The sequence below is a fragment of the Leptopilina boulardi genome, unplaced genomic scaffold, assembly GCF_019393585.1.
Source record: "Leptopilina boulardi isolate dan_hultmark-lab unplaced genomic scaffold, ZJU_Lbou_2.1 LbouV2_229, whole genome shotgun sequence".
Classification (NCBI taxonomy): domain Eukaryota; kingdom Metazoa; phylum Arthropoda; class Insecta; order Hymenoptera; family Figitidae; genus Leptopilina; species Leptopilina boulardi.
The window spans coordinates 2,902,305-2,929,886 of NW_026137784.1; the positions used below are offsets into that span (position 1 = coordinate 2,902,305).

General features: G+C 29.3%; 2 protein-coding genes and 1 non-coding gene across 8 annotated transcripts in view; 2 read left to right on the forward strand and 1 right to left on the reverse strand.

Moving 5' to 3' along the window:
* Positions 1-27,582, reverse strand: part of LOC127280093 (uncharacterized) — a 178,965-nt gene that overhangs the window by 139,964 nt on the left and 11,419 nt on the right. For all 3 annotated transcript variants that reach the window (XR_007842777.1, XR_007842776.1, XM_051302889.1), the window contains exons 2-4: positions 23,898-23,946; positions 23,610-23,658; positions 7,209-7,276 (exon numbers count right to left, since the gene is read on the reverse strand). The gene's annotated coding sequence lies outside the window, so the exon portion shown is untranslated. The remainder of the gene's footprint in view (positions 1-7,208; positions 7,277-23,609; positions 23,659-23,897; positions 23,947-27,582) is intronic.
* On the forward strand, positions 2,101-2,172 carry Trnac-gca (transfer RNA cysteine (anticodon GCA)). Its single transcript has one exon. It is a non-coding gene; the product is annotated as a tRNA-Cys (tRNA).
* Positions 9,957-27,582, forward strand: part of LOC127280088 (LIM/homeobox protein Lhx3) — a 49,325-nt gene continuing 31,699 nt past the window's right edge. For 2 of the 4 annotated variants that reach the window (XM_051302877.1, XM_051302879.1), the window contains exon 1: positions 9,958-13,787. In XM_051302877.1, the coding sequence (XP_051158834.1) occupies positions 13,526-13,787 (262 nt within the window). In that variant the 5' untranslated portion in view covers positions 9,958-13,525. Of the gene's footprint in view, positions 13,788-22,533; positions 22,579-27,582 lie in introns of all 4 variants that reach the window. The other 2 variants (XM_051302875.1, XM_051302876.1) reach the window with 2 other exon arrangements.

Genomic DNA, 27,582 nt, shown 5'->3' on the forward strand with positions numbered 1-27,582 from the left:
TTTTATTGACGGTAAGTTCTCGTTTTTGGTCCTTTTGATGGAATATTTTTATTCATCTGATTGTATTTAATCATAATCACCTCCATGATATTTGACGGTAGTTTTTTTTGACGGTAGTTTTAAATATATAACAATTGGACAGACGGTAAGTTTCTTTGTTTCCACTTCGCATTTTTTAACGATTGTATCAACGGTTAGTTTTCAAATTGCAGTAGCTTTTATTGCCGGTAAGTTTGTTTTTCTTATTTAATTCTTTTGTTGGTAGAAAATGTTTCTGTCGACGATAATTTCCATTAATTGTATAGTTTGTACGATTGCACCGTTTTTGTAATTCCGAATATTTATATTGACAGTAACTTCGACCAATTGTTTTTTTTAACCATTTGGTACTTCGATCATTCATGATAACCATCAACGGTAGTTTCAAACGTTGGTGTTTCATTTCGACGGTAGTTTTTAATAACAATAATCTGTATAGCGATAACGGTAAAGTTCTGTAAATTTAATTTGTATTTTTGAACGTCAAAATCTTGTATCAACGGTAGTTTTTACGGTAAGTTCAAAGATTGTAGTTTATAATTTTTCTTCCTTTGATTACTGTTACCGTTAATTTATTTTTTTGTAATTAAGTTTTCAATTATTCCTTTTTTAAATTATATATATTATTAATTTTCCAAAAAAAGAGATAAACATAATTTTCCTAGAGAAAATATGTTATATATGTTAATTTGTCGAATGATTCGTTTAAACATCTCTATATGTTATATAATTTTTTGTGCAGGGGGTTGTTATTCACTTTTTTGGGGGATGGGCAAATGTTAACTTGCAGTGTCTATTGAAAATCGTACAATTAATCAACGTAAACAGAGCACACTGCAAAGTTGCTCCCCTTTTTAGTGACCCCATCCCTACGAGTAGAACCTGCCAATAAATAAATCTTATCCCACAGAGAGACACACACAGGGTGAACGAGAGAGAAAGACATCTCGACGCTCATATATCGCGTTTAGTTCATAACTGTTTAAAACTATCAATAAAATGGTCCAGATTGAATATTACGCACTCATGTGTTCAAAGAATTCAAACTTAATTTACTATACTCAAACCTGTTGATCTACAAAGTGGAAAAAGAAACTATTAAATTTAAAACACACTCGAATTTTTTTTTTTTTTACAAAAGAAAATTATTTTCACGCTGGAAAAAAGAAAATTGATTCGAAGATATGGGATTTGAGAGGGAAAATAAAATTTGACAGTAAAAAGCGATAACAATGCGCGGCAAAAGTTGGTATAACGGTATTGTTTAGCCGATGTGCAATCAGTGAAGCACAGAGCGAGTTATTTGTTGCGCGCTCCCTATGTGCGGGGAGGAGAAAAAACAAGCAATTCCTGACCGGTCCTTGCTTTCCATTCGGGTCGCGAATTAATCCATCAAAACAGCCACGAACAACTCACACCCTCATATATATATATTTTTTTTTCCCTCCTGCAAGCTATCTTCTAAATATGGAACACCAGTCCAAGCTGGAATAGGCGGTGCGATGCATTTAAATTGTGCACCGAGTGAATAGAGGGCGGGTAAACTTGTCCTAACGATATCCTTATACCCTCTCGTGCAAAATATAAATCTACCCGCGTCCACCACCGACCGGTGTTTTTCCTCAACCCACCCCTCTCCAAAAAAAAAAGAAGGAAAAAAAATTCTTATCAATTATTTATCGTCAAATTATCCGCAATGATAGCGACACACAATTTTTTTTTAAAATCCTTATAAGTTATAATTATTTGTAATAAATTAAAAATAATTTAATAAATTAATTACATATAATTATAAATTATAATTTATTTGTTAATAAATTATTTATTTACAAATTTTAGATTAAAAAATAAATTGTTTTTATTGTATTTAATAAAATTTTTGTCTAACAAAACTTGTTTTTTCTTTGAAACAACGAAAGGCTAAAATACTACCAAAGAAATTGGGACATAAAATTAATTTTTAAATGTTATTTTATAAATATTTCCTTGTTTTATGAAACAATTAATTGAGCATCACTGCCCTCATGTAAATCAGAGACTTGTTCCCAACGGCTATCAATTGGGGGTATAGCTCAGTGGTAGAGCATTCGACTGCAGATCGAGAGGTCCCCGGTTCAAACCCGGGTGCCCCCTTGATTCTTTTTTTTTAATTTTTATTTATTCATACTCATTTTTTTATTACTTAAAACTGTTTTTTTTATTTATTGCAAACCTATATTTTATTAACGTCATAAAAATTTCGAATTTGTTATTTGATAAAAATAATAATAATAATAATTTTTTTTTGAAAAATGATATAGAAGAATCGACAGTTTGAACAAACCACAGAAACATAAATCATTGGGGCGTCAACCACCTGTGCTTTTGAAGGGGGGAAAAGGGGGGTTTAAATGTCGAAAGTTAATACCCTAAGCCCTTACTATATAACTATTCAGCAGTTCGTGGAATGTCCTCGCATCACTGATACAATGCTCAAAAGAACAGATCGCGCCAATTGGCTCTTGGCCAAAATGAAATGTATATCCGACTTAAGTCCTTTTATTATCACTGGCCTTATATGTTCACGAATAAATTTTTCTTTTCTCTATATCGACAAAAATTCTATTCCTTTAAATTTCTTATTACGATTTCTCTCTCCCTTTCAAGTTGACAAAATTTCCGAAAAAACAAACGAATTTTTAAAAAACATTCGCTAATCTGGCCCTGACCTGGATGAAATGGGGAAACTGACCGGGCCCTGGTTTCAAATTTTCCGTATGGAATTCAAAACCATTCTAAAATTGGTTGAGGTTACCATTTTTAGTTAGTAATCTATACTGCTGCGCTAATTTACTAGTTGTGGTTACTATTTTTATTGGTTGGCATAACTATTTTATTAGGTGATTTAGCTAATTAGTTTGTTGGAATAATTATTTAATTAGTATTATTTACAATATTCTTACTAACGAAATGGTAATCACAACCAATCGTTTCTCTGAGTGTAAGTAAAAACTTTTTTTTTTTTTTTTGAATACTTTGTGATCAATAATAATTGTTTGGGAGTCGCATTAATTTTTCGAGATTGAAACTCCGTAAATTGTGGAGATTCTTTTGTATGAAATGTAAACAATGATTACCATTGAAAAGTGCCATTAAGTCAGAAAGTTTTGCTCGACAGATGGGGATCCACTGATCCACTATAATCGGCAGCAATGATCAGGGTGAGGTTTCTGAATCTCCTTTCAATTCACGGGCTTATGGGGCGATCGATATGGCCATAATAATTCTACATCAGCTCAAAGATATCAATCGAAAGTATCCTCTCAACTCATAAAAAGAAAAATTTAAATATTTTAAACATTTTGTTTTTTCTGTAAAAATATAATAAATTTTTAAATTTAATTATATTTTTTCAATTACAAACATATTTAATCATTTCAATTTTGTGTATGTTTTATAGAAATATTGTTCTATTCTATTATATAGAAAAATGATTGTCTATATAGTATAACAAACAGAAAGATAAATTCCAAAGATATGTCCATTTCATTTTCAAAGATTTCGCCTGATTCGTGAAATTCGATTCCTTTTGTCTATATGTATAGAAAAAGAGGGGTAAAAACTTAGACCGAAATCTTAAGTCAGAAGATTTTGCTGACCAACTGGAAAGAAAGTTTTCGCTGAACCGTGAAAGAAATCGAATAAAGTACATAAACTTTCTTCGACTTGTTTGAACGCAACTTTTCCATTTTACAAAAGGGACGACGACGACGATTGTTCATGCAGAAACATGCTTTTTGTGATTTAAATAATTTTGACTTCAACCTGATAAAACTGTTTTCCAGACATTTTTTTTTTATTTCTTTCTCAAATATAGGAAATTCTTCCTCTTGGATATGAAAAATTCTTTCTATTAACCGTAAATACCCGTGTAGAAATTTTGAAAGGGCCCATACGTCGGGAAGCTCCAAATCCGCATGAATACAATCGGGTCCACAGATGAAAGCCCTACTTCATCCCGATTAAAACCTGGGCCTGATCAGGGCCTGGTTAGGCCCCGGTGCCCTACTCTCTAAATTTGAATCAGTGAAAAAATCACTGGTCTCAAATCAGTCGCTAAATTTCTAGCTGTTTGAATCAGTAACATTTCACTGATTTTCAGTCAAAGTAATTGATTCTCTATGTCACTAACTGTCAGTGAAAACCACTGATTCAAATAGCTAGAATTTAGCGACTGATTTGAGACCAGTGACTTTTTCACTGATTCATATTTAGAGAGTATTTCAGCCAGATTAGGGTATTTATGTAAATTATCATAATTAAATTAAGTATAATGAAAAAAATGACATTTAAATATATTTTTGTCTAAAACGATTGAAGATAAATAGATATATATCAATGATGGTTTGGAAAAAGTATCATAAGTATAAAAGTCACCCTTGTATAATAGAAGGCCAGATCTAATTTGCAGAGCCATGAAACCTACATACATATACATATATATATAAGAGATAGTGAGAGAAAGAGAGAAAATGAAGAAGTGATAAAGAGGAGGGTGAAAATATATATTGATAAAGGGAGAAAGAGAGAGGGATGAAAATATAAGGGTGGTTAACTCGGAGATGCATGGGGCGAAGACAATTGAATTTCATGGGGGTTTGCCCGCTTAACCAGCTAATTGGTTTGTTCATGTTACTGGAAGCATATCCGTTTTCCTATGCCCGGACTGGTTCTTACACTTTAGAATCCAGGTATATATCCTAATATTTACCTTCACCAACTTGATTTCATTATTTTCTCTTTTAACACTTTTAGCCCTCGTGAAAAATTTTTTTCGAAAATATAATTTCCTTTTTCATTCTTTCGAATTTAATTTTCCATAACAAAAATAAACAAACCAAAAAAAAATAAAAATTTTATACTATAGAAGAATTCGATTTTTCAAAAGCGCGCATTTCTTTTTTAACATTTGGAAATATAAAGTATAGAATAAAGTTTTGAATAATTACAACGCGGGGGTGGATGAAAAAGATGGCGAAGTAATGAATTCTCTTTCCTCTGTCCGTTTACCTTATACCAAACACAACCCTCATTTCACTACTCAAGTTACCAAAAACCTCCCCCTTTACGGTCCTTTCATGAAGTGAATATTTAACTTTTACGGCTTGAGGTTAAAAATGCTGAACCGCCGGCAGAGCTTTTAAAACTTACCCAAAGTTATACTCTCTGATAATATGGCACAAGTCTCGTTTCGCAAGATTTTTTTTTTCTCTCTTTTCTCTTTGCACTATATTAACTTTTTCTCCAACCGCGGCAGAAAAGAAAGATCTACAATAAATTTCAGATTTTGACAAAAAACTACTATTGTCTCACAAAAAAAAAAAAAAATTTAATATTCGTCATAAAAATTTTTATCCATATTTACAAATTCACTGTTTTTTTTTTTTTGAAGGTATCAAATTGAAACCGAATTGGATCAAATTGATACCAATATATTGATCCAAATATTGATATTCGTTGCAAATACCTTCAGAATTTTTTTTAAATATTTTTTTTATTTTTAGTTTTAGTATTTAAATTACAGATCAATTTTTTTCAATTTTGGTCCAGTTCCCCTAGCAGAAACGCTTTTTTTTCGTGTATATGAGTTTCGCGAGGGAAATTGGGAAGTTGAAAAGAGCCAAAAGCGGAAAGGGATGTTTGAAAAGTAAAAGGGAAGAGAAAGAGGATTTGCGGGTCGTCATAAATTCTCGCACGAATATAACTCTATCTCTCTCTTTCTCTGAAGTAAAATATAGATATGACTACATTCTGCATATGTCATCCATGCTCTCTGGCCTAGCGCACCCACCGTCATCTTTACACATATCTAAATTCCACTCAGGCAAATATATATGTATATGTCTCTGAATTTCATCCACCCCTTCTCACTATCCACGTCTTTTACCGCGTTCACGCAATTGCGGCAAAACACATACATATGAACACATGTTCATAGTGTGGTTACGTTGAGAATATTGAAAAGGACAGGACAAGATGTAGATTCCACCGAAAACTATATCAAACGAGATCCTTGAATCGTCTTATTATACAAATTTCAATATTTTCATCTCTAAATATAAATTAATAGAAATTTTAACTAATTTTAATTAGTTATTTTTTTTTCTATAATTCGTTACTTTAATTGCAAGTATAATTAATCCCACTTGGAAAGATTCCCCGGAAAGTACCCCCTGGAAGTTCTATCAGAATTCCGACGGAACTTCCAACATAATCCCTTCGGAATTCAATCGAAGTTCCAAAGAATTTCCGATGGGATTCCGACGGAATTAGGACTGTAAAAATTTTGAAAAAAATTAATTGGAAATTCTTTGGAATTCCAACGGAACTTCCAACATAATCCCGTCGGAATTCCATCGGAGTTCCAAAGAATTTCGGATTGGATTCCGACGGAATTAGGACTGTAAAAATTTTGAAAAAAATTAATCGGAAATTCTTTGGAATTACGACGGAACTTCCAACATAATCCCGTCGGAATTCCATCGGAGTTCCAAAGAATTTCCAAAGAATTTCCGAAGGAATTCCGACGGAGTTCCGACGGAATTAGGACTGTAAAAATTTTGAAAAAAATTAATCGGAAATTCTTTGGAAGTTCCGGCGGAATTCTGATAGAACCTCCCGGGGGCACTTTCCGGGTAATCTTTCCAAGTGGGTTTAACAATTAGTTAACTTAATTGCAATTATAATTAATTGAAATCATTGCTTTTTTTTCTATAAATTATACTCCATAGTAAAAAAATTATATAATGTCAATAATTGAAATTCGTTAAAATTTTTACTATAATACTTTAGAGAATTCCCTAAACACATAAATGCAAATTAAAAATTCTAGGTTTAATTTATTTTCGAACCTTTTACAACATCAATATACAATACCGAGTTACGTATTGACGTTTGCAAAAATAAAAAATCACTTCTCCGACAGTTCTAATTTTTAATTCAAAAATCTCTATGCGAAAGCATATGAAATGCAGTCAAAATAAATGCACAGGTATTGTGGTTTTTTTTTTAAATTTACCACCACATCCAAATGAGGATTCAAAATTTGTTTACATATGTAAAATATCTAATAATAAATTTTTTAAATGAAAAATTACTTATATAACTAAAAAAAATATTGTAACACTTACGTCCTAAGGGTGCGTATAAAAGGTACTAGGTAACTTCAGGTGCACAACGGCCGGTAATAGAAGTTTGACTGCAACAAAAAAAAAATTGAAGGAAATAAATAAAATGAATTGTATAATAAATAATGAAAAAATAAATAAATAATGAAAAAAAAAATAAATAATACATATTAAATAAATTGAAACTAAAATTTAAAAAATTCTAAATAATTAAAATAATAGGAAAAACACAAATAATAAATATTTTACAACCTCAATTAGAGTACAGAATCTAAATTTCTCGCTGAAATTGAGATAATTCCAAAACCAAAATTTGTCTTTTAATATAATTTTCCTCTCTTCAATTTCTTTTTCAAAAAATTAAAACCAAAATAATAATTTTTTTTTTTGCATTAAACAATAAAAACATTTTGTCTCCAAAAAAAGTGCAAGTGTGAAAATTGACGAAAAGGTATGACACGCGCTATATATGGCTTTTATCAGGGTTGAAACGTGAGTCATGTAAAAATCTTTGTCGAGAGAACCGAGGGGGGGTGAGGGGGCAAAAAGTGCAGTAACGTAAAACAGCAATGTGAGAGCAGCAGTTTTGACGAAAAGTTGAAGTTTATGGTGGTGCATACATATATATATATATATATATATATATATAAAATGGTAGATATAACGAGAAAATCCCACGGTCACAGGCCATGGCATGAGGAGAGCTTCCCGTAAGCTCGCAAAAGCCCCCCCTCCCCACCCCTCGAAAGCTCGAAAGAGAGTGTCACGTTCCCATAGCAACTGAGGATGACTCCGCCTCTATGAAACCCCCGGTTCGATATCCTCACCTCCTCTCTTCTCTCATTCCTCGTTGCTATCAATGTGCCCCACATTTTTTCACCCTACCATATATATATATACATATATATATACGCATGCAATGTGTCGCGAACTCAAATTTTTCCAAAAGCCAGACAAAAAGTCGCGACCGATGTCAAGAACTCGATAAACTCGTGTATAAAATCGAAAACTTAAATACAATTGTTTACATGTATTTTTTTTTTAAACAAAAAAAAAAGAGGAATACAAATAATTTCAAAAATTCTTTTATTTCCATTTTTTTCTAAATATATGAAAAATTTTTAAACGAATGAGTATAGGGCTATTTAGAAAAATATTTTTAACTCGAATCCCGAATGATTTCGATTGGAAAGTTTCTTTACCTGTTGTCGATATGAGAGAGTAAGAGAGAAAGAGAGAGAGAGAGAAGAGGGTGCACAACGATGGCGAGACCGACGACCATGAGTTCAATTTCGTTGAGTGCATCCAACGAGTGATTCCTACATATATAAATGGATCTTCATGTATGTGTGTGTATATATACACTAATACACGATTATTGCACGGTGCAGTGATTCACCTATACGTACAATAAAAATATGTCTCGCTTCCCGTTTCAAGCTCGGAACCTACTAAAACCTCCCCCGTATATGGATGTCAGAAAAAGGTGGACTTGGCCTAACCATTATTGCCCATCCTTTTTCATTATCACTATACGACCTTGTCTCTATCTTCCCCAACAATTTAAGTCAGATTTTTCATCATAAATCGCCAAGCCGCAAATTTATTGCAACATTCTTTTCGACATTCTTTTTTTTTGCTTTTGTTTTTTAAGTTTCATTATATCAATCATAACAGTGAAATTGATTACACTGAAAAAGAAGCTCATTATTATTATTTGGTTTAAGTGAACCAAATATTATTATTATCTATATTGAAACAAAAATTTTATTTTTTCCATCATTTCAAGTGAGAATTTAAATTTTTTCCCTGACCCTAATGAGTTAGACCTTCGATAATCATTTTTAAGCACTGAAAAAAATTTGATTGATTCAAAATAATCGGTATTATTTGACTATTATCAAATATATATGTATTTATTTGTATCAAGTAATTTTTATTTCTAAATCAAATATACCTATAGAGAAATGTTTTATTTGAATTAAATCTAATATTTTTGAGTTAAATAAACGTATATATTTGTCTCAGAGGCAAGCTAGCCTATTTATTTGGCGTAAATAAATTTTTTTTATTTGAATCAAATAAATATTTAATATGCACTTATATCATTTCTCTAGGTGTACTATTTCCGGAATAATTTTTACCTATTTCAAGAGTAAAAATTACTATTTTTGTATAGTAAATTTTACTATTTTCGAAGTAAAAATTATCAGAAATGCGCAGAAACTCCGTACAGTTCAGGTTTTGCTTTCAAAATAGTGTAGAATTATCCAGGTTTGACTGTACCGATAAACAAGTATATAAAAAAAAAAATAAAAAAGAAATAAAATTCAATATTTTCCATTAAGTGAATTTCAAATAAAAAAATTTAAATCGTTTTATTATTTTTTGACAAATTATATAAACGTTATATCCAATCGCACAAATTTCATCGAATTTTAAAAAAGCAAAAAAAAAAAGGAAACTTATCAGAAAACCTCGTTGCAGTTTAAAGAATCCTCGTGATATCGCGCACACTTGAGAAACCCAAGGAGTATTCAATTGCGCAGGCGTCTTATCAAAACCCCTCCAAAAACTTCCCATGGCAAATTCCTCGTTTCTGGTAGGGTGAAATTTCCCTCCCCTCTTATCGCCCCACCCGATTCCCATATTTCCGTCGATTCCCGTCTCTCTATTTCTCTCTCTCTCTTTCTCACTTTAGAATAAAATTTCTCTTTCTCTCTCAAATCCACCCACGCTATTGCCGTCGTCGACGACACACAGTCCAGCTCCGCACCCACCGACCTCCCTTGTCCCGGCAACAGCTAAACCAGAAGCCGCGGTTCTCCCGGTCATAGTTTCAAACGATCCGCTAATCATTTCACACATCGTTAAAAATAAATAAATAAATATATTTTCCAAAGAAAAAATATTTTTTTTTTGAATAAAATTTTTTCAAAAAAAAATCGAAGCGAAAAAAAACGATCCGACGGAATAGGAATGGGATGCCAATACCTGATACGTTTTCTCGCTTGGAGGATAAAAGCAAGTCGAGTGGCAGTCGTCGCGGAGTTACGCGGAATTCGGCGTTTCTTATATTAGCCGGCGCGGCGTGCTTTCGGTGAGCGCGGCAGGGTAGGATCCGCAAAAGGAGAGAATAACTAAGTCTGGTCCTTCGAGCCTAGCTAACAGCGGTCGAGAGATAAAGAAAGAGAGAAAGAGAATCCCTTTTTCTACCGCATCGACAGTGTATAAGCCAGGTTACAATTTACATTGGGTCCGAGATCGCGGATTTACATTGACACGCGTGTAAAAACACTTTCTTCCCCCTCCCCCCTCCCTCTCGTCCCTCTCTCACATCAAGACACGCGGGGTAATGTGGCGAGATTCAATCTTTAGAGGATCGATAATCTTTTAAGGACCAGTCTATCGAACAGTCGTTCAAATCATTGTGCATTTTATTTTTTGAGGGGGATCTTTAATTCTCTTATAGAAAATAAAAGACCAATTTTGCATAAGGATTCTTTAAGTGTGCATAAAAAAAAAAAATTTCTATTCAAAGTGATAGTGTTAATAAAATATCGAAGAAAACAGTGCTGAATAAATGAGAAGAGAAAAATAAATATTGAAAAACGTAATTGGAATAGAAGAAAGAATATTTGAAGAAAAATGAAATAGAAGAAAAAATCAAATAAAAAATGATTTGCAAAATATATGAGAAACTAAGAGGAAAAGGAATATTCGAATAGTTGAAAAAAAATCGAAGAAGACTAATCAACTTTTTAGTAAACCCAAAAGTGCATTCAAATGTGAGAAAAAAAAATAATCAAATGAATTCCAAAAAATGAAAAAGTAAGGCAAAATAATCGAAGAAAAATCGAAGACCTCAAAAAGAAAAGTTCCAATGAAATCAAAAGAAAAAAAATAGGTAAAAGAAATCAAAAGAAATTTAAACGGATTTGAAGAAAAATCAAAGGAAAAAATTTATAGTTGAATGTGCATGCAAATATCTTTATATATGCGGTGTGGTAAAAATTTTAAAACATTTTACAAGAAATAATGGACAAAAATATATATACTATTGTACAGAAAAATTCAAAAAAGTGAAAAAACGACAAAAGAAAGTACAAAAAACAGAAATTTGGAAAAAAAATTACTAGCAGAAAATTTTTCAAGTAAAAAATTAAATCCAATAAACAAACTGAGAAAGAAAAATACAGCAAATCTCCAAAACGATAAATAAAATTACAGAATCAACGAAAAAAAATAGTCATAAAGACTACACAGAGAATTTTTAAATACATTAATTAAATAATAAAAAGTAGTAAATTAAAAAAATACATTTTTATTTATAATTAAATAACTAAAAAAAAATTGACAACCTTATTCCGGAAAGATAAGAAAGGATAAAACCATACAAAAGTAGAAATAAAATTGAAATTATTATGATCCCTTCAGTTGATTAGCAACATAAACATAAAAGGTCTTAGAATCTAAATAAAATACAAAAACCTCACAGCTGTAAACAACCTACGAATCAAGAAGCAAAGTGATAAACTCAGTGATAAATTATTAAAAGAAAAAATCTCGAAATCCAGAAAATACAAAACAAAATAGAAATTCAAGGATATAAATACTAACATTAAAAAGAAAACTTACTAAAATTTACTAATAAAAATCCTTTAATATCGTCGAATATATGACATCACTTTATGAATTTTTTCATATTATAAATTTCCCAATTCATAAAGGGAATCCTAATTATGTCATTAAATATAAATTTCACAATAAATTGGAAATTTGCTAAAAAAAATCAGATACAGAAACGTCACCATAAAGAATTTGAAAAATAACAACCTTTAAAAGGATAATAAATCGAAGACTAAGAAAACACGTCTATAAAGTGAAAAAAAAAATCTTGGATTAGCTAAAGAAAAAAAAAAGTACGGAAAAAAAATTGCTGAAACAAAAGAAGAAAAAGAAAAAGAAGAAGAAGAAGATACGAGTAATTTTGTAAAGAAAAAGAGAAGAAAAAAAGATGAAAGAGAAATTCCCGCGCTCTAGATTTCGCAAAGCAAATTGACGGTCGATCGGTAGCATATAAGCAAGGTTATGGTCGAGATAAACTGGGACCAGTAAGTCGAGCTGATAAGGTTGGGGCCGTCGCTCGACACAACCGCCAGTGGATGAGTACGCGGTTGCCTTCAGGCCCGCTCGGACTGTCTTTACTCTCTCTCTCTTTCTCTCTCTCTCTCTCTCTCTCAAAGCTTCAAACTTTTCCTTTCATTCAAAAATCTTTTCATCTTCTTTTTATCCCCCAAAAACGAGTGCTTTTTTTACTACCCTAAAAATTATTGGATTACAAATAATCCAGTTAAGTTTTATTTAAAAAGAAATATTATTTAAAGAAAAAAGAAGAAAAATATTTAGTTGATAAATTGTTTATGAAAATAAATTGTTTTTTAAACAATTTCTTAAAAGAAACAATTTTCCAAAAGAAGCAATTTTTCAAAAGAAACATTTTTCCAAAAGAAGAAATATTCCTATAAAGAACTGATTTTCTACAAACAGTTTTCTTCAAAAGAAAAACGAATCTTTTTCTAAAGGAAAACAATTTTTCTTGTTTAAAATAAAAAAAATTAATTTTCCACAAACAGTAACGTGGCAACAATATTTGAAATTTTACCTTTTTCCAAAAAAAAAAAAAAATCCTACAAAAATCGAGTTCAATTTTACCGAACGAATTTGGTGCGCGAAGGACATAGTTAAATTATCGATAGATGTTTGTTTACATTCAGTGAAAGTGCTCTCGGAAGTGAATAAAATTATAAAAGGTGAAAATCGATATCCTAAAGGAAAAGATAAAGGAACCAAGGAAGTTAATTAAAAAAAAAGAGAGAAAATCAAAGAGAAAGAGAAATAAAAAAAAAGTTGAGAAAACTAAAAACAAATGAAAGAAAAAAAGACAAAATCATTGTTCGAAACTATAAGACAATCCAATTCCGTCGGTCAATGACAATCATCATCATCTCAATTAAAATTTCACTCAAAAATTCAATAACACTGAAAAAAAAAAAATGACAAGACTTTAATCTATATGACTTCTTTTCAAAGGAGATAAATGAAAATTTCTAATTTTTAAAAAGTGAAGTGCATCCTTTTTTTGTGGTGCGAGATTTTGGGTCTTTTTTAATCGGGTAAAAAACAATTTTAGACTGGAGCTGTATTTGCCGTACGCACCACTGCCGGGAGGTGGTGGAATCCTCCCGGCGGTGACATCCGGTGTTGCAATTGGAACCGGAAGTTGTCGACCAGTTTTACTTGGTGGTGTTGATCTTTCCATGTCGGCTGCTTTACAATCGGCACAAAATAATGGGCCACAGTCCCATAATCCTCTACATCAATCAAGTGTTGTTGGTGGTCTTTCAACACTTCCATTACTTGGTTCTGGAACGGTGATGATGCCCCGTCCACCCTCGGGTACAATGCCACCACTTGGTCCAGTTCTTCCTCCGTCGCATCACGATCCCGCTGATCTCACCGACGCTTCGCCCAATTCTGACGTTCTTCTTGCTCTTCTCGCGAGGAATAAAAATCTCGAAGGTAAAATTCCTCTTCTTTTTTTTTACACTTTTAATAACACTTTTATGCAAAAAAAAAAAAAATATTTACCTATTTTATTAACTATATTTTTATTTTCCCATTATTTTGAAAAAGAAGCTGTATATTATTTTGACATAAAATTTTCCGTAACAATTTTTATATTATATGTTTTGGTTTGTAGTTGCAACAAATTTTTTGTTCGTCTAACAATTGGAAATTGTTGTAACAAGAGTAAAAAAAAAAACTGTTGAGAAAACAAAAACTTTGTTTTCGCTACAAACCAGATTATCATCGTTTGTACAATATAACAATTGTTACACAAAATTTTGCATCAAAATAATAGTGTTGTTATTTAAAACAATCTTTATAGAAGAATTCTTTCTTCTAAAATAACTTTTTCAGTAATTGAATAAAATTTTTGTCCCTCAAAAATATTTCCGGCCCTTTTTTTATGTGACGATTAATATTTTAAAGAACACGAAATTTATCTTTTTATACAAAAATTTTTTTTGATAAAGTATATATATATGTATAAGAATATATATATGGTTTTATCTTATCGAAATTATGCAACAGAATATTTATCATTACCGATATACAAAACTTCCTCATTTATTCTCCTAATGTTACACATTTAAAAAATATAAAAATTGAATAAATTTATTGTAAATTAGTCTTTTTTATATATATATTTTTAAATAGTAATATTAAATTAGATAATTTTGTTTTATTCTATAAAGATCTATTTTTCCAGAAAAAAATTCAATTCAATTGCGATATATAAATGGAAAATAAAAATAAACAAAAAAAAAAAATGTTCTTTAAAGAGGAGAATTTCAATAAAATTATCATTGTTTTGCTGAAATAATGAACAATTGCTCACACGATGTTTATATTATGTCGGAGTTTAAAAGACGATTTTCTTATCATTCGCTTTCGGCGTCCCTGTGTCATGTTTAAATCTCCTCACAGCTTTGTCTTTTGGCTATACTATGTAAAATTTTATTTCAAAGAATTTTTAATCTTTTGGATTCTAATACACACGCAAAAAAGAAGAGAAAAAAAAATTTATTTTATTAAAAATATTTTTTAAATTATTACAAAAGTATTTTCTCCTCTTTTAATTAAAATAACTAATTATTAAAATAACTATTTAATAATATATTTATTATTTAGTATTTTTGAAATTTATCGCAATGATAAATAAACTATGTAATATATTTTTTATAACAACATATTATAAATGACTTTCACATCAGTGGAAAATCTAATTATTATAGTTAAGATAAGAAATAAGTTTTTTTTTTTGCACCTATAGAAGTTAACTTTTAAGATAAGCTTTCTAGATTTAGAAAATTGATAAGATTACTGTAGACATTTTAAGTAACACAGTAGCCCACTTAAGAATTCCTATTGTCAAGAATGTGTATAACAAGCTTTGTTAAATACTTTTTTTTTTTATTTATTTTAGTCAATAACAAAAAATAAAAACTGACACAATTTTTTTTTTACCGAAACCTACAAGAATCGAAACAACTTTACCAATGCCAAAAAAAAAAAACTATTAACAATTTTCTAACACCAACTAATCAATTATACATAAATTAATTTAATAACTGTTTGAAACATGGAATTTTATAAAAACCAGATACCACTCTATCAAAAATTGACTCCTGCGAAATTGGTAAATTTTCTTATAATTTATTAAATTATTACAAAAAAAAAATTTCTCAAATTTCTGAAGAAAGTGTAAATCACCTTTTACTAGAATTAAAAAAATCAAAATAGAAACAAAAAAAAGCTACTCAAAAATGACTTGCATGCAACAGATTGCTGAAATCGTGCATAATACACGCGGCACTATAGAGCAATCTTAGAACTTGCTTTCACGTAAACATATATATATATTGTGCACACATTTTTCACTCTAATATGTGAATATTTTAATTTGCATGTGTGTACTATATTCACTGCGAGAAAACAACACACATGAGTGTGAATAAATTATATTATCTCTCACATATATTTACAAAACAAAAAAAAAAAAAAGTTTATATGTGTGATGCATGTGAAAATCTTTTTTTGATGTGAAAACGCGACTCAAGATCTGAGTCTTATTTCCGGCATTCTTGTCGTATAGTGCTCACCTGCCCTTTAAGTTATTCATCCCCTCAATCTCGGTGAGTGGAGCAAGGTCGTACGAGTATCTTAATTATGCACGCGAGAGGATATTGAAGAGGCGCGACTCCTAACCAAGTTATTAACAATCTGCAACCCTCTTTATAATCAAATTCACTTTTGCGAATTATAAACCGAGATTCCATTCCAATATATTCTTTACTATTATAATCATCTCTTCATAGAAATAACATTTTTTTTTACAATTTTACAGATACATTTCCAACAGAAAAAAATAATTAAAAATTTTGAATAAAAAAAACATAATTTTTAAGGTAATATTTTTTTTTAAAAGGAAAAAAGAATGATGAACAAGAAATCGAAAATAAATTTTTTTAAATCAACAATTTCGAAACATAAGAAACGATTTCACTAATGAATTATTAATTATAATTAATAATTAATAATTCCAAATTGAATTAACGTAACAATGAACTTTGGTGTTAATATAATCAATAGAAAGTAATTAACGTTTACTCAATAACTATAAAAAATATTAGCTTTCAAAAACTAATAAAAATTTTTCTGAATCAATTTTTGAAATATTTATAAAAATAAATTCTCCATAATTGAACAAAACTTTTGTTTTCTGAATTAATTTACTGTGACACACTTTTTATTAGATATGAAAATTTCATGTTTCTAAAAAAATTAAACGTCAGAGAAAAAAAAAAGGAGAGATGAATTGAGAAAATATACTTCATTCAGACTCTGCTTCCTTCATTTTAATATATGATGATATAAATGAAAGAATAAATAATTCGATTCGAGACACGATTTCTTTTCAATATATCATTAAAATTCTCAATACATAAAATACTTCTTTGCTGAAAAATTAAATTCATTCTCTTTCTTTTGCAATTATTGAATTCGAATAAATTAAGTTATTGAAAATAATAAAAAGAAAAAAAAAAGAAAAAAAGAAATTGAGTATACGATTCATCTCCCATAAAATGTTTATATCACAATAAATGTTTAATAGATCCATTTTAAAATTTATATAAGAAACAAAAATTACATTTCTATATATATTTTTTAAAATAAATTTTTATATATAAAATTTATAATTAAATTTACATGTAAATAATATAATTATATTATTTATTTAAATAATATTCTAATAATTTTTATGCATTAAAATAATAATTCGCAATTTTTGCAAAATTTTCATTGTATATATTGAAAAGAATCACAATCGATCAAAAAAATCGTATTACGTAAAAATAGTTGGAATTCAGAGTATTAGATAAAACTCTATATCGCATATATGTGTATATTCAAAGTATATTTACTTTCATCGGCAAAAGATAATGAATCTCTGTTATCAAAAACAAATTTTTTTTTATAATCACAAAAATTAAATTGTATCTTTAAATATTTTTTATCATTTCCGACAAATTATTCGCAAAGCATTTATATCTAAATATGTATGAGAACATTTATTAATCACTTGAGAATATTTTAATAATAAAATTCTTATTAAAAATTAATCTATATACTTATAATAAAATAGTTAAGTTTATTGCTCTCTATATTTGAATAAGTGAAAGTTCATTGATGAAATAATTAGAAAATTAGTAACTAAATCACTTCAGTAAGTTTTACTGAAATTCAGTCAAATTTCACTGAAAATTAGAATTCTTTACCGATTAAAACAGTCAAATCTGCTTTACCGGCTAATGATAAAGTAGATTTTATTTTCAATAAATGTTAAGAATTTCTAATTTTCAGTGAAATAGGCAACTGATTTTCAATGAATGACAGAATTTCAGTGAAAATGTTACTAAAGTGATTCAGTTGCTAAATTCCAGCTATTTTATCAGTGAAATCTCACTGATTCTACACTCCAGAAAAATGTTTTATTTAAAACAAATAAAATTAAATACACGCGTATATTTGTATCAGAGCCTAATAACATTTTTTATTTGGTGTAAATAATCATTTATTTGTTCCCAGTAAATGTTTATTTGCCACAAATAATTAATTATTGGAAACAAATAAAAATTTATTTTGTTCTGAGAAAAATTTATCTTTTTTCGAGTAGAATATATTAAAAAAGAATCTAGAATTTAGAGTGGATTTTCTTGTTCATCATACTTTCTCGATTTTTATATTATATAGGAAAAAAATTTGAAAAAAAGAAGAAGAAAACGAAAATAATCTTTTAATAAACAAATGAAGAATAAACAAATGTTAATTTAAAATAACAATTTATAGAAAAGAAATAAAAAAAATTATATAATGCAAAAGAAGAAGTGGACGTACTTGAGACTGAAATGACACGTGAAAATTGACCGGAAAAGGACATTTTCTAAAAGGAGGTCTCTCGTGAAAGGGCTTTATGTTTGTGTATAGGGGTGAAAGTGGGTGGTGGCGGTGGATATTTTAATAAGGTAAGTGCTACAAGGCCGTCGGTTTCTCTGCTGTGTTGGGGCGGTTTAATCATGTAATGTGTTCGGAGGCCCGGCCGCCTAGCAATCAATACGATATTGCTTCGCGTGCAATAGCGGATGTGCTTAAACGTAAACCCAACCTCGATCAGATCGGTATGATGCGTGAAGGAAACTTACGACTTGCACTCTTATTCAACATGTAAGACAAGGCAACACATCTCTTTTTTTTATCGAGATCTAAAGAAAACACACAAAAATAAATTCACTCCTTTTTTTTACAATTTTATCCTAAAATGTGACCCAATTCTTTTTTTTTTATTTATAAAAACTACCAATTTTGTAAATTTTCTATTATTTAAAATAAATATGAAAAAATACATCCACTTGCAAAAGAAAAGAATGTTTATTTTTCTTCTTTTTTCTAAAAACAATAGAAGGGAAATAGTAGGAAAAAAAAAGTGAAAATATCTAAGAGACTTCTTGGTAAATGGTTACCATAGGAGACGCAATGGCGATGAGGGTGGAAGCAACGGGTGGATGGATAAGGGGTGACTGCTCGAGGGTAAAAGGAAAATGGCGGATGGTCACCGATATTCGTATACACAAGTCGAGAGAGAGAGAGAGAAAGAGAGAAAAAAAAGGAAGACTCGAGAAAAATGAAAGAATCGGAAGATTGGTACCTTTTGTTAGCTTCAAGCCTTCGATGAAAGTTTTTTTTTCTCTCTTTTTTTTTTTATTATTCTTTATACTTTTAGATTTCAAAAGAAAATCGATTCACTTTTCTTAAAAAAAAAAATTCTCCAAAATTTTTTTTTTCAAATGAGAGAACTTGGAAAAATTAATTTTGTCCAACCAAAATTCCATGAAAATTATTTCAAAATTGAAAATTCTAAAAGATTGAATAAGAAGAAAAAAATTGTGTCTCCTTCAATAAGCGGGAAATAGTATTTGAAAGTAACTCGTAAAAGCATTCGGGGATGCTGGCAGTAAATAGCTCGTTTGCTCGAATGAGGATCTTCTCCACCCAACAAACTTCATCTTCGACCCAGACTCCCACCACCTCTTTTGATTTCACGAGGACCTAAGATCGTCGAAGGTTTTCCTCTGGCTAGAAAACTTGGAAGATTCAACTATATATATATACATATATACTTTCCCAAAGGATGAAACTTTTCCAAGTACATATACACACATAGAGTTTAAATAGACGAGTATATTTTTCCTCGGAAATGCTTACGGTCATTCATTCCCCTTCCTGGACCAATTTCCTCCTTCCTCTTGAACCAAGCTCATCTTTTCTCTACTCCCATATATCCCCACGTGACCACTCGCATTGATACATCGAAAAACTAACGTCATTTGCTATCGGTTATCGACGAATTTTCACCCTTATATTTGTTTTCGAATTAATTGATTCAAATTGATTTTCTATTAAGTTATATATATCAAAAACATTTTTTCTTTATTGAAAAAATTTCCTTGATAAAATAATTTACAACTGATGTAAACTGAAAATTATTATTACGATCGAAACAATTAAAACTACCACTGATCGAAAATAATATCCACAAATTTTTATTATATAAAAAAAAACTCTAAAATTGAGTTTCAGTAAAATATGGGAAACTTATACATTTTCTTAATTCACAAACCCCTATCGAGTTACTAGATAACCCGCAGGAAAAGACACCTTTTTTTTTATCTTCGAATCCTATTTCAAATGAGACTCATATTTTGATCGATGAGTCCTTTTTTTTATTTCTTCAAATAAAGTTCTTCTAAAATGGTTGATTCACCTTTTTCAATAGTAATCGTGAGAAAGTGCTATAAAAATTAACTATGATGCCAAAACCTTTTTTTTTATTATCACAGAAAATTGTAAGGTATTAAAATAAAATGTAACATTATTATTTTTATGTCGAATTGGATTAAAATAAGTGAAAATTATATTAAAGTATGAAAAGAATATATTAAAATAAAAAAAAAATTAATTAAATTAAAATAAATTAAAGTAAATAAAAATAAATAAAAAATTAATATCTTACAATTTTCTCTGATATATATATATTTACTTCAAACTTCTATATATTTTTTGTTTTCACTATTATGTCATGTTCTTTTATCAATTCAAAAATTCTTAATTTATACTCCCTATTGTAATATATGTATATTTAAGGAAAAAAAAAGGAAAGATAAAACTGGTTTTGTCCTGTACTGTTAGAATATATGTGATCAATTTTCCATTTAAGAGAGTTGGCATCTCGTGATTGGCAGTGTCAAGTAGTTGAGAGCGCGATAAGATTAGAATGCTGTGTAACATTTGCAGTGACCGATATTTACCTTATCAACACGGTTATACAAATCGAGAATGGACCATGTCATTGTGATTGATATTTGCACATCGGATCTGATTTCTAAAGAATATTCACCAAGGAATGATACTTTATTTAAAAATCATTAGAATAAAATTATTTCTATACTATGAAAAAAAAATTTTTTGATTCAAATAATCGATAACTTGACTATTATCAAATAAATATTTATTTGAATTAAAATAATTCTTATTTTTAACCAATTCTATATTTTAAACAATTCTGTATTTTAAACAAATTTTAATTGACTAAAATAAAATTTATTTCGTTCAAGGAAATATTTATTTAACAGTCAAGTGACCGACTATTTGAATAAAATATTTTTATTTTTTACATATCAAAAGGAATGAACAACTAAAACAACAATTTCTCAACCTTAACTTTTTTTTGCAACACTCAATTTTGACATTTGATCAACATCATAATAATAATAATCTCTCGAGAGAAAAACAATTTAGTTCCCATCAATAGCCACTCAAGAGTCCCCAATTTGAAAATGCTTAACAACAACAGATGTAACAATAGTAGACAAATGTAGGCGGAAAAAAGTGGTTTGCCTTATAATATCTCTGTGTATATAAATGTGGTGTATGATTATGTTACACAAACATTCATCGCTTGTTAGTCACGTGCCGTCAAAGTGAGCACCAGTAAACCACGAACACGCCCTCGCGCAGCTCTCATCTCAAATCAACCCCAAAAACAACCAGAGAGAGAGAGAGAGAGAACTAACCCTATATATATAGTCGGTTCCCACGTAAATTTCATCGTGAAAAAAAATGTAACAGAAATGGAAAATAGACAGAAAGCTTGTTTTGCGACGACGATTCAGATTACATATTATATATAATTATATCACATATATATATGACAAAAGGATCAAGTTTGCAAACAATCATTGTATGTGGGAAAAAATTCGTTGTTTGAATTTAGTATTAAATGAAACTATTAACCTTCAGAAATAGTATTCCATGGATATGTTGATGTCAACACCTAATGGTTAATTTCCTGAAAGTAGAATTAATTAAAACTACTATTGTTTATTGAACCAAAATTCCTTTTATTCCAAACTGTCGATTAAAACTACTAAAAATTATATTTTTTTAAGTATTTGTAAATTTAAACTATCAATGATTGAAACTACCGCAATTATTGAAAGTACCAATGATTGAAACTACCATTGGTTGAAACTACCATCGATTCAAACAACCGTCGATTGAAACTACCATTGGTTGAAACTACAATCGATTCAAACCACCGTCGATTGAAACTACCATTGGTTGAAACTACAATCGATTCAAACCACCGTCGATTGAAACTACCATTGGTTGAAAATACAATCGATTCAAACCACCGTCGATTGAAACTATCATTGGTTGAAACTATCATCGATTCAAATTACTATCGATTCAAACTACAATAGATGCAAACCACCATTGATTGAAACTACCATCGATTGAAACTACCAGTATAACTGACACTATTTTGTATTAAACTATCAACTATTGTCTCTATTATTGTTTGAAACTACCATCTATCAAAATTACTATACTCCAAAAACTACCAAAGATTGAATATATCTACCACCAATTGTTGAAGACTAATTTGTTTTGAAACTACCTTTTTTATATAAAAAACTACCGTCGATTGCAACTGTTTATTTAAGTTTTACCATTGTTATAATTTTATTTTTAAGTTAAATTCTAATTTCTTTTTATACGCAACTTTATTTATTTCATTTTGAGTTTTAATTTCTTTTTTTTTTCATTTCGTAAATTTTCCCTCTTTTTTTTCATGTTTTAGAACGAGAGCAAGAAACCAAAAGTCCTCTTGTGATCAAGGAAGAACGTGAGTTTTTTTTTTAATTTCCATTATAGTTTTATTTATTTTCCTTTTATATTTAAGTTTTTAAATTTTAAATAATTTTTCCCGTATTATTTTCAGATTAAGTGAAAAAATATATTAATTTAAGACGAAATTAATTTTCAGCTATAAGAGGTGTTTTAAAACCTTTTTTCATAGTATTGTATATGTTTTAATATACCACATTGTAAAAAAAACAGTTTTCAAATAACTATTACAGCTAAAAAGTAACTTGTAAAATCAAACAATATTTTTTTTCTTAAAATTAACAATAAATAAATTTTTACTCTTAAAATATATTATATTTAATATATTACATTTAGTGAATTAATATTTAATATATTAAATTTATAACCGATTTTTATAAACCAATGTAAAATAGTTCATGTAAATTGTTTGAAAATTGAACTTAAAAGACTTCTTTTTTTTAACCCCCCTTATCATGTGTTCCCCCTTTATATATTTTCACGTTCTCCTTTCATGTTGCTATCATGATCGTATCATGGTTGCCATCATGATCATTAGAGTTTTTGAAGAGCGTATATATCGTTCATAGAAGCATTTTTAAGGATATATAAAGGCACTTGAACCATCTATATATATATATATATATAAATGTCCTACAGGACTATACCCATATGTTCTAAAAAGCGTGATATCTATTCGCCAGTTGGTCACGCACTCTTGACTGACAAAATGCTTTTGTTACATGCGATTATAACAAGTTACACGTCAACTTATTTAATACCACGTGACTAAAGTGAAGAGAAAACTACCCTTAGATCATAGAAAATATCCCAAGGATGCGGGCTATTTCATATTTTTATATATGACTTTTGAAACTCTAATCACCATCAAAGGGATTATTCAAAATTATTTAAATAATATACCAAATATTTAAAAATTTTTAAATAATAAATTAATAAACAAATAAAAAATTATAAAATAATATTAATAATAATAATAATAATAATAATAATAATAATAATAATAATAATAATAATAATAAAACTCACGTGTTTTGTCCATCACCAAGGATATTGCCTTCGGTGTCTTTCTCTGATCCTGAAATAAAAAAAAAATAGACTTTATTAAACAATAAATCAAAGATAAATAATAAAATTTGTCTAACAAAATTATTTAAATAATAGGTATAACAAATATTTAAAATAATAAAATTTATTTAATTATATAAACAATATAATAATTTTTATAAAAAAAATAAAAGAACTCTCTAGCCCATAAGGACTTCTTTCTTTGTTAAATAAGTAAAAAAAAATAATAATAGTAATAATAAAACTCACGTGTTTTATCCATCACCAAGTGTAAGGCATTTGATTTCTTTCTCAGAGCCTGAAACAAAAAAGAAAATACTTAATTAAACAATAAGTTAAGATAAATAATCAAATTTAACTGATACACTTAAAAAATATATTAGATTGAAATAAATCTCTATTATCCGTATAACATGTTTATTTAAACATAATAATTGAAAGCACCATAATGAAAAACAAATTTGAGAAACTACTCATCATATAAATATATAATAAATTTTATGGGTGTGAAATTGAAAGTAAGGAGATTCGCAATCGCAGCGGGTGACTTAAAGGACCCGGCTTCTCTCTGTCAAAATGCTCTTTTATTTATATACTCTATTTAATCATGAACAATGTCGATGGTCGCATGTCACACGATGTAATCTGTGTGGAAAAGGCGCGTATGTGCATAAGTTAAAATTATTAGAGAATAATGTATTATTTTTTTTTTTTTCGAAGGCACATGGTGTCAGGAGACTCACAGACACCGTACACTTCAGAAAAAGCACCAGTTGTTCTGGCACGCTCTGACACGTGTATGGACACGTGGATTCTGATGAGTGGATTGTTCATTCCACCGTCCCATATTTCGTGTGGGTTGAACGACAAAAATCGACGGTTTATCGCTTCATTTTGCAATATTTATTATTCATCTATATTATGCCATAGAAAAAAATATTATTGGGATTTTATATGTACACGAAGAAAAAGGAATAGTTGAATTCAATAAACGAATAATAAGTACTAATAAATCTTATTGTTTGTTGTGAAAATAATTTTTTTGCAGTTTTACTGTTATCACAACAATTTCAAATTGTTAGGCTAAAAAAATATTTTTAGTAACAACAAACCAGATTTCTCGCCAGATTTGTTAGATGAACAAAATATTTGTTACAACAACAAACCAGATCTTTTAGATGTACAAAAAAAATTGTAGCAGCAACAAACCAGATTTGTTAAACGAATAAAATATTTGTAGCATCAACAAACAATATAATTTTTATGAGATTTTTAATAATTTTAATTTTATTAAAAAAAAAAATCGCGCATGTATTTTTTTTTTGTAACAAAATTGAGGTAGGACAACGAGAGGATTAGCCGTGCTTTCGACACATTCATGGAAAGTTTATTTTCTACGTAAATCGATAAAGTCTAGTGGTGTCCACAACTCCATTAAGATAATTGCTCGGGTTCTCTTTCCCTGTTCCTCCCTTAGTGTCATCCCTCACCATAGGAGTGCTATAGTGGCGTATTTATCACAAGGGTGCAACTTGAAATTGTTCCACCCCCTCAAAAAAAAAATCCAGAATCGTTTTAAAAAACGTTTCTTTTCAATATAAAGACATTTTAAATTTTTAAAAAATTAACATTTTTTAACCTGTACGTAAAAAAAATTATTTGGTTCAAGTAAATATTTATTTGGTTTATGTAAATATTTATTTGATAATAGTCAACTAATTACTTGAATTAAATAAATTTTTTTTTTCAGTCTACGTAATAAATATATAAAATTAATTCGATAGTAAAAAGTCAATTTAAATAGTAATTTTTCTACTAACTATTCAGTAAAAAAAATGACTATCGGATTATTAATTTTTCACTATAAATTTTTGACAAAATGATAATAATTTCTTGTGATAAAAATTACAATTTTCTTTTTAGCTACGCCAATGAAAAAAGTCCTCCTCTTTCTCTTTTATATCAGAATTCCTCGATTTTCTATCTCATCCCTTGTTTCTCTTTCTCTCCCTCTCAATTCCCTCACTCCATGTTTTCGTATTTGAATCAAGTTCCTAAGTTACTTCAGTGAAATTCCCAAACCCCTGTTATACTGAATTCACCGACAACGAAGCACTTTATCGTTCTAGGGACCATTGGTGGTCGAGTTTCTAACCTAGATGCATACGTTACCGACCTTTGCCTCACATCTTTCACGGGAAAATTATTTGATTTACTATTCGATATGTTTTCTCTCGCGAATTTTCACCCATAGAGAAAGAAATAAAAAATGACAACCACATTCATCAAAAAAAAAAAAAATATATATCAATATGGTCGCAGAAATAATAATTATAATAAAAGAATTCACTGTTAACATAAAAGGTATATTAAATTGCAACGAATTGATACTCAAAATTTGTATCAAATAAAAAATTGATACAAATTTTTTTTTCATCACAGAAAAAAAATTTCCCAACAAAGTTTGATGACTTTTAAACTCAGTTTTGTTATAATAGCTACAGCTTTTAATTGAGAAGAATTTATATAGAATGTTTCCTATTGTAAATTCAATCACGGTCACTGCCTTCTCATCTTTTGTCAAATATTACTCTCCATTGTAGGCAAAATAGTTGAAATTGTCAACAATAAAAATTGGCAAAGGGCCGCTCCTTTAAAAAGCATCGAATAAAACAGGCGTTTCCAATGAGTCCACATGATGTCTCCTCTTGTTTGGTTTTGAAAATTTATGGATCGTAACTATTCTCTACTTCTCATATAAAACTCGCGCCGGAACTACTAATCACTCATACAAAGATTTATATAAATACAGTTTCGATAACAAAAGTTGACAACATCTATAAATTTTTTCATTTTTTTTTTTTTTTCAATAAAACTTTATTTTCTGACAAATCGTTCAAAACTTTTCAGACTACGAATATATTTTTTTTTTTGAAAAAAAGAATCCAACTTTTATAAATTATTTAGAAGATGAATTATCAAACAGTTCTAAAATCTTATTTTTATTTTGTTTTAAGTGCAGAAAATTTAAAAAGGCCCTGTCAGGGCCCACGTCGGGAATAGGCCACAGAAGAAAGCCCTATTTCAGCCCGATTAAAACCGAGGCTCGACCAGGGCCTGGTTTGGCCCCGGTCTGGTTCACTGTTTCAACCAGGTTAGGACCAGGTTGGCAAATTTCTAAACGGAAAATAAAACATTTCTCTGCGCGTAATATTGATATTTTTTCATCTATTTAAAATACAAATAATTTTTACTATAGAAAAAGCTTCTATTTATTTCTTTTTTTTTGTTTCTGTTAGTGACCTAAATTTATTTCTCATGGTACGAGTTCTCCCCGGGTGAGTGCTTAAACGAAAAAGGAAACGCCCATGCTTTTACCACGAAGTGAATAGCTCATAGAAAAGGCGCTAAATGCGACAAAACCGTGACATCCTGTGTGACACGGGTCGCCACGTGACCTGCTTAATACCTGCACCGCAAAAACTTTACAACAATACTCGAATAAAACACTTATCTTCACCTATCGTTCACTTCAAAAATTATTGTCATACATAAACTAAAAATTCATTTACCAATGCAAAAATTTGCACTTTGCTCTATGTAAAATAGGGCTTTGGTCAGAGCATCGACAGAGTTTTCCCTAATTGAAAAAAAATATAAATTAAAAAAATAAACTAAGTTTTAACATTAATTTAGGTCAAAGTTCTGTAAGTCAACGTGGCTGTGCTGTTAGAGTCCAAGGACATGAAGTACCAAGGTTCCTGGGTTCGATCCCCCATGGGTGGGAAATTTTTCCAAAATTAAATAAAGTGTTTATATATTTTGTAGAAAAAATTATAAATTCAGTAAAAAGTTAGAAATAATAAACTGTCATTTATTTCAAATAAACACAGAAAATTAAAAGGTATTAAAATAAGTTGCAACGCTTCTTATT